At 34.6% G+C, this 8458-nt stretch overlaps 2 protein-coding genes and 1 non-coding gene across 3 annotated transcripts; all 3 read left to right on the top strand.

Annotated features, from left to right (window-relative positions):
- Positions 1-1692: 1692 nt before the first annotated feature.
- On the top strand, positions 1693-4156 carry LOC110796579 (60S ribosomal protein L35). Its single transcript, XM_022001639.2, has 4 exons — positions 1693-1851; positions 1948-2083; positions 2199-2355; positions 3926-4156. The coding sequence occupies exons 1-4, from the start codon at positions 1848-1850 to the stop codon at positions 3998-4000; spliced, it is 372 nt and encodes a 123-aa protein (XP_021857331.1). The 5' UTR covers positions 1693-1847; the 3' UTR covers positions 4001-4156.
- LOC130462317 (small nucleolar RNA snoR143) lies at positions 2690-2829 on the top strand. Its single transcript, XR_008922413.1, has one exon. It is a non-coding gene; the product is annotated as a small nucleolar RNA snoR143 (small nucleolar RNA).
- Positions 4157-6185: 2029 nt separating the features above from the next.
- LOC110796585 (uncharacterized) lies at positions 6186-8109 on the top strand. Its single transcript, XM_056829687.1, has 2 exons — positions 6186-7782; positions 7871-8109. Exons 1-2 carry the CDS (start codon positions 6186-6188, stop codon positions 8107-8109), a joined length of 1836 nt encoding a protein of 611 aa, XP_056685665.1.
- The last annotated feature ends 349 nt before the right edge of the window (positions 8110-8458 follow it).

Here is an 8458-nt window from a genome sequence, read left to right as displayed (position 1 = left end):
ATTTAACAGGAGAAATTGAAGTATTCTAAAGGTAAGATTTTGAAGCAAAAATCAGCCAAACACTTGCAACCTATTAGCCGAAAATCCTAGCAACCTTAAGGGCGATTCTAGTTGGTCAAGCTTAAGGCGGATCCGGACGTGCTGTGGGCTATCTACGGAGGGACGACACTTGGAGTCTTAAAGACTTGTTCTTGTTCGGTTCGGGCGCAACTAGGGAGGGCACGCAACAAAGTGTATGCATCTGAATTATGCTAAATGATTATGTGTGAATAATATGTTTCCTGGCTTTATGGTTTTTCCCCATGATTTATGTTTTGTCATATGTATCATAACCTAACAAGATTAGCACAGATCACAACACTGGTATCATAAGCTTCATGTTTTAAAGCATGTTTTAATGTATTTTCATGAATTATTTTTGTCGAACTTTTCTGGTATTCTTTCGGAACTTTTTCGGATTATTGGATGAATCGGTGAAAAAGTTGTTGTTTCGAAAAAGGTTAGATTTTGACATTTCCTTAGTGTATTTTGGGTGGAAACAGATCTCTAAACATGAAAGAATCCCCCCAGAATTCCAAAATTCTGCCTCTATGTTGGACTTTTTGAGGATTTTGCCGGTTCGAAATAATTAAAAATAAATTACTGTTATTCAAGGATTAATTATTTATTTATTTTATTCAAGGATTGGAAACGGATGCTATTCAAGGATTAATTAAAAAATTTAATTAATTAATGAATAGCATCCTTGAATAAAATAAATATAAATTAAAAATAAATTACTGTATGGATTAATATTAATAATTAATAATTAATAATTAATAATTGATAACTGATAATTAATTATTAATATTAATCCATACAGTAATTTATTTTTAATTTATATTTATTTTATTTGTTATTACGTTTTACTTCGTACATAGTACAAAGTATTTAGTTAAAAATGAATAAAAACCATTAAATGTCCTTAAATGTCATTTTATATAGCTACAGGCAAAAGCCAACAACTGATTTTACCAAACATATTTGTAAACAATCAATAGTAAAACAACCAACAAAGACAGTCAACTTAAACAACCAGTCACCGACAACCAACAGCCAACAACCAATTGCCAGACATGGCCTATATGTGTAAAAAGCTCATGAAATGGGCGGGCTTGTATCAGGTTCTTGAAACATTTCCTTTGAGGCCTACCTAGTAGGGTTGTTAGGATTAATGTCTTCATTACATTGTACTTTTGGGTTTTGCTGTTTTAGCATGGTACTCACATTGGTTTTTTTTTTTATAGCACAAAAAACAAACAATCACACAATTATGCCCTTTCTTGCGTTGGTCGCAAGGGTATGGGCTGGGATTACGACCGACCTATCAACTTTTACACACACTACGTAGTCTAGGGAGGATGCCAAGGATACAATGTCCTATATTGTCCTATCACATGATGAATCTGATTATTCGCCGACTTCGGGTTCGAAAGAGCTTGAATGTCTTCATTACAGTGTACTTTTGGGTTTTGCTGTTTTATCAGATGTCTCCAAAGAGACGGGTTTTGCTGTTTTAGCATTGTACTCACATTGATTAATAAAACAAATATTGACCCAAAAAAAAGTTTAGCAACTTAACTGAAAAAAACCGAAAATAAAAGAAATAAAAAGAATAGGGCCTCCAGTTCACATCCAATAGCCCAATAACTTCATTAACCAGCCCGAAACACAACCACAACCATATTCTTCGTATATGAAAAAACTCCCCATAAACCCTTCTTTAAAGTGAGCCATTTCTGTTCTAGGGTTTCCAGTATCCCACATTCGCCGTCGTCACAGCAACCAGCACCTCAAGAAGCGCAGAGATGGGTAAGCCCACGATTTCCCTATTCTCTCCTCCATTTTCGATGAATTCAAGGTTTTCAAAGTAAAACAACTGATTCAATCTTACATTTTGTTGTGTAGCTAGAATCAAACCCCATGAGTTGAGGCAGAAGCCCAAGGCTGATCTCTTGACTCAGCTCAAGGATCTCAAGGCTGAGCTAGCTCTCCTCCGTGTTGCTAAGGTTACCGGTGGTGCTCCTAACAAGCTCTCCAAGATGTAAAATTTCTCTCCCCTCCTGCATTTTCTAGGGTTGTTTCTCTGTTGCATTTTTAGGGTTTTCCTTTAGAATTGAATTAATGGTTTTTTTTCTTCTGGTGTGGTAATTTTGCAGTAAGGTGGTGAGATTAGGGATTGCACAAGTTTTGACGGTGATGTCACAGAAGCAGAAGTCTGCATTGAGGGAAGCTTACAGTAAGAAGAAGTTTTTGCCTCTTGATCTTCGTCCCAAGAAGACCCGTGCAATTCGTCGTCGCCTCACTAAGCATCAGGTATTGTTTTATCTCTCCTGGTGTTACCACCTCGCTTAAATATTTAGCTCATTTGTTAATTATGATGTATATTGTGATATTGCGAGGTTCTGAATCTGAAGTAACTATTTACTTTGTATTGGGCTTTTACAGAGTTTATTGAAAGAAATCATGCATTCTAAATTATAGGGACGGGGATTTTTGAATTTGAGGCTTAAGTAATGAAGACTATTTCGATATTTGATATGTTTTTATTCTGAACTTTGTGTTCTTGGTATGATGATTAATTTTGCACCTTGTATATATTTGGTATCCATTAATTGAATACAATAATGGGGGCCTTTGATCTAAGGTGCGTAAAAAAATAGCTGAATTTGTTGTTTTTGATGAAAATCAAATCAACAAAAGGCAGCAGCGGCCAGACAACCGTAGAGATGGATCCACAGATGGGGTAGCTCATTATTGCTCCTTGTCTACTAAATCCTTCTCACATTTTTTCCTAAAAGATTTTATTGTTTTTGTTTGGAAAAATTTTAATTTTATTATTTAAAATTTGTGGAGCAACAAATCGATTAAAATAGTTTTATTGGTGATACGAGTTTATTATAGTGTTCGATTCTCATAATCCCAACTTCATAATTGGGGTCATACCATGTATGACATTTACCTCTATGACAAAATATGGACGTGTAAATCCTGACTGTTTACAGAGAGTAGGGTGGGAATGTAGTGTGAAGAAATTTAGCTGCTGCATTCTAGTGTTCTTCAGATAATTTAGGCTGGCCTCTAATGAATTTTAAGTAGTTTGGTACGGAGTATTTCAAAGGTGCTCAGCCTGTTTATGAATTGCCACTCGATCGATGATTAGCTCATTTACAACTTGATATAGAGTGGGTTTTGTGTTGTTATTGTTAAATAATGGAATTGTTACTCTTTGGGTTTTTAGCCAGAGATCCTGTAGGACTAAATACCTGTTTTATTCAGGTTGTTTTTACCTCTTCATATTATCTCTTTATAATGTGAATCCATGACCATGAAGTTGTATGGCTTACGAAAGAAGGGAAGTGATTTGAAGGGATTGGAGGGAAGTGGTTCAATGTAGTGCTGATAAGTGCAGCGATCCATCACTTCTTTTCTTTTTGGTGGTCTTAGTCACAGCACTGATAATGAGTGTTCAAAATGAGTTTAGTATGTAATATGCATTTAACCATATTGTATTAATTGACAACTAGTATGATCAAGTAACACTTTCAAAAGTGGAATGTTGTGACAGTACTGGAGTCAAATTTTTTCTTTTTTTGGCAAGAGACTATAATTTTGGTCCTTTTCAAGTGTTTTAGGCAGGGTATTTCTGATGTTAATTATCCTGCTTGTGCATTACCATTGATCTCTTTCGGGTAAAAAATTGCATATGTTTGTAGTGTTACCTGCAGCTCATTAGTGATTTCTTCCCAAATTTGATTAGCTGTCAAAAATGCTGACATATCAAAGTTTTAGTGATCTACTCAAAGCACTATCTTTTATTGGGTGGCAGAGATGTGTTATAAACATGTTTGGTCTTTCATATTATAACCAAAATTTGTTTCTCCAGGCATCCTTGAAGACTGAAAGGGAGAAGAAGAGGGAAATGTACTATCCCATGAGGAAGTATGCCATCAAGGTCTAGGCTAGTTAATCCACTGAAATTTTGTTCAAACGTTTGTTAAACATCTAAAAGTTGAGCTTCAGCTTATGACATTAGTCAGTTTTTTTCAAATGTATTGCGACCATTTTGTATTCTTGAGAACTGTGGTTGAGATCTATGAAGACATTTTTAAAGAAAGGTAGTAGATGGTTTTAACGTCTGCTTGTGGAGTAGGTTTTGCTATACTTTTACAGTTGTTGTAGAAGTGTTTATTTTGCGATAGATCATATGGTAACGATAAGCCTAGTGTTTATTCCGGAATTGTTCCATCCTTGTTTATTGAGGTGTTGTGCAAAACAGAATGAACCTTGCAAACTCAGCCTGATTTTTATTCTTTATTTTCTGTCCCGACTCCTGAGAATTTCATGTACTTCGTATAATTGTCTATTGTACTATAGACATAATTGCTACTCCCTCCGTCCCTTAATACTCGACCTGTTTTGACTTTTTACACTATTCACATAATTCACTTTGACCCTATTTTATTTCTAGTATATGAAAACACATGTTAGTATATAATATATTGTTGGCTTCATCTTAATATGTATTTTCAAAATATTAATATTTTTATAAGTTTTTATAATATATAGTTAAAGAAATCGGTGGTCAAAGTTGTGTATTGGCAAACGTGTTCGGTCAAAACAGGTCGAGTATTAAGGGACAGAGGGAGTAACATATAACGGTTTGTCTATTTCTTTCCTAGATATGATCTCACTTAACTCTCAAGAATGGTTGTAGAAGCACTAAAGACAATATGAACATGAAATGGAATCATAATCATGCCGTAGAATCCATTACTCTTTGAGAATTGAGACAACTTCATATAAGTCAAAAGCTTATTGCATGTGATTCTACAATTATGGTTATGATCCTCTCCATTTCGATGTGAATGCATAGAGGGAAAAAAGATAGAAATTGATGGGAAGAAATGGAGAGAATACTTACACTTGTTCAAAGACAAATATTTAACAAAAAAAATCAAATTTATATTTGTATTCCATTTTGGGAATGCTCAAGTAAACCATCAAGTACATATTTGTGTTTAGTTTTGAGTTGACTCAAGGTGCTTTAAGATTTAGGATAAGCATATTCAAAACTGATCATTAGTATATTTTTTTTATTAATCTGATGATAAATTGATAGTTGAGCATATTTGATTCAATTTACTGTTGGATTCTAGAGAATGAATTAATTTAGGTCTACCTCGACAAATGGATAGAATTTAAGACGGGGGAGGAAGAATTGAAATCGATTCATTCTATTCTGATCATTTAAGGTCTAATCCGGGTTAGACATATTCCAGTTAGTCAAGTTTCAGAACCAGATCAATAATAATTAGGGGTCAGAAATAAAAATAAAATTAAATAACATTAAATCTAGTTACTACTTTAAGAAAATTTCGTTTCATTTTAGATTCCATGTTGCTTCCAGCCTTTCAGGTCTTAAATCGGGTTATTTAGGCCAGAGCATCCAGTAACGAGAGACTCTTATTTTGATGGCTCTTACGCCTCTTAGTCTCATATTTCTCACCTAAGATTTAGCTATTAATTTTTTATTCTCCTTAAAAGTCACATAAGACTATAAGAGCAACTCCAATTGTGAGCTACAAGATGTTGTGGCTAAGTTTGCCATATCAAATTTCTAACTACAATTGATTAAAATTACAAATTATTACATTGGTGGGCTACAATATTTTGTAGCTCCCTATATAGGAAATACTTCCTTATTCTATTTTATTATTGTTTTAAGTTATAAGTTTGTTAGAAAGTGGTTACAATTCAGTTACACTTTTAGCTGATGTGGCACAATTACATTGTATAAAATTCTGTTTGCGTTGTATATAAGCTGATGATCAGCACTCAGTATTTTGTGAGCTCATAATACAATATTTGGAATCAGTTGATTTCTTCTAAATTCTCTCAAATTGATTTGAGTTTCTTCATGGTATCAGAGCAATAATCTCTGATTTGACATTGAGGTTTGCTCATTTTGAGATAAATTCGATCTGTTTTTCAAATCAAAGCTGGGAGTATCTGTTAACAGGAATTTTATTGCGAAATTTTCTTGCAATTCACGAGTGTGATTGCGAAATTTCTTGCGATAGTTGAGATCTTCTTCGACAATTGTTCAAGACTCTTTGTTTGTTCGAGTGATTTGATCATCAGAAATGGCAATTCAAGATTCTGAAAGCAATAATTCACATAACAACAACAACAATGGAGGTAACACTGATAATTGTGATCCGTTTTTCATTGCTAATTCAGATAATCCTACCTCTTCATTAGTTGTTGCTGTGTTTACTGGTACGAATTTTATGAGATGGAGTAGAAATGTTAAACGTGCTTTAGTAGCTAAGAACAAAGAAGGATTTGTCAATGGTGAGATAACAAAACCTGCTGTAAATCATAAAGACTACATGAAATGGAAACGTGCTGATTTCATGGTGGTTAGTTGGATTTTAAGCTCTATGAATCATGAATTAGCAGATGATTTTGGTTATATTGACACTGCTGCTGATTTGCGGAGAGAATTGAATGAGAGGTTTGGACAGTCCAATGGTCCACTGATTTATCAATTGAAGAAAGAAATTGAAAGTTTAACTCAGCAAAACATGACAATTGTTACTTACTATGGGAAACTGAAGAAACTGTGGGATGAAATGCAAAATTTGAGAGCATTTCCTAGCTGCACATGTGGTGTTATGATGCAATATAGCTGTCAGTTTCTGAAGAAGATTGCTGAGTTTGAAGAAGAAGATAAAATGATGAAGTTTCTTCTTGGACTGAATGGTGGATTTGATAGCACTGTAACTAATGTTCTTTCCATGGATCCCTTACCTAGCAATAATAGAGTATTCTCAATTACTCAGCAAATAGAAAAACAGAAAGAATTGAGTGTAGCAGCTGTGGAATCCAATGCTATGACCAGTAGTGCTATGGCTACTCAAGCTTATAGAGGAGGACAAAATCAATCTCAGGAGTATGCTGCTGGAACAGGAAAGAAAGACTGGAAAGAAATCAAGAAGGAGAAAATGAATAGGTTTTGTAATCATTGCAAAGGCAAAGGTCACACTGCTGATCAGTGTTTCAAGCTTATTGGCTATCCTGATTGGTATAATTCCATCAAGGCTTCTAAAGGAACTGGCTTCACTGGAAATAGGCTTGCAGCAAATGTTGGCTACACTGCTGATGATGCTGATGAACCTTTGGGAAATACTGACAATGATAAGGTGAACAATGAAATGCTGAATGCTATCTGTCAAGAAGTTATGAAAGTGATGAAAGGCAAACAATCTCAAGTGACTGAAACCAGTGGTTCTCATTCCTCTTTTGCAAGTTATGCAGGTATAATCTCTCATTCTTTCAACTGTGCTGTAACTAAACTGCATGATGCTTGCTTATGGATAGTTGACCCAGGAGCTTGTGATCATATGACCTATGATGAAACCATCTTGACCAATATCAGAACTCTGTCCAACCCTATTAAAGTTGGTCTACCAGATGGTTCTCAACTGACAATAGATACCATTGGTGATACTTCTTTGACCAACAAATTGGTGTTACACAATGTTCTGTTGGTCAAGGGTTTCAAACATAATTTGTTATCTGTTGGTAGACTGATTGAACATACTGGTTTACAAGTCTTATTCAATGGCACTGGATATGTTTTCCAGGACCCTACTAATTCTGAATTGCTTGGTGCTGGAAAAAGAACAAATGGTTTGTATTACTATGTTCTGCCTTCTCTTGCTGGTTCCATCAAAGGTATTGATTCACACAATTCCAGTTGCAATAATATAGATATTGTGCCTGATGATAATGTGGATATTCTGCCAAATAAGACTGCTACCAGTGCTGTCTGCTGAACATTTGGCAAAAAATCCTGTTTTTCATGATAAAACAAAGCATTTGAAGAGAGATATGCATTATGTAAGGGAGCAAGTGGAGGCTGGTTTCATTCAGACTGCTCATGTTTCCAGCAATCAGCAACTTGCAGACATTCTTACTAAACCATTGGCTTCATCTCAACATCAATCACTTTCTTCCAAGCTTGGACTTATTTCCAAGGTCCAGCTTGAAGGGGGAGTATAGGAAATACTTCCTTATTCTATTTTATTATTGTTTTAAGTTATAAGTTTGTTAGAAAGTGGTTACAATTCAGTTACACTTTTAGCTGATGTGGCACAATTACATTGTATAAAATTCTGTTTGTGTTGTATATAAGCTGATGATCAGCTCTCAGTATTTTGTGAGCTCATAATACAATATTTGGAATCAGTTGATTTCTTCTAAATTCTGAGTTTCTTCACCCTATAATATTTAATTCAAATAATTTATTTATTTGAGCTACGTAGCCCAAAATAGTTACAAAGTTTTAACAGCTGCTTATGTCATTGTTATACCAATTGTGGACTACTTGCTCACATGTTCATTTTTTTTT

Source organism: Spinacia oleracea, chromosome 5 (assembly GCF_020520425.1).
Source record: "Spinacia oleracea cultivar Varoflay chromosome 5, BTI_SOV_V1, whole genome shotgun sequence".
Classification (NCBI taxonomy): Eukaryota; Viridiplantae; Streptophyta; class Magnoliopsida; order Caryophyllales; family Amaranthaceae; genus Spinacia; species Spinacia oleracea.
The sequence above is the reverse complement of the archived record's forward strand: the minus strand, read 5'-3'. Positions and strand labels throughout refer to the sequence as shown.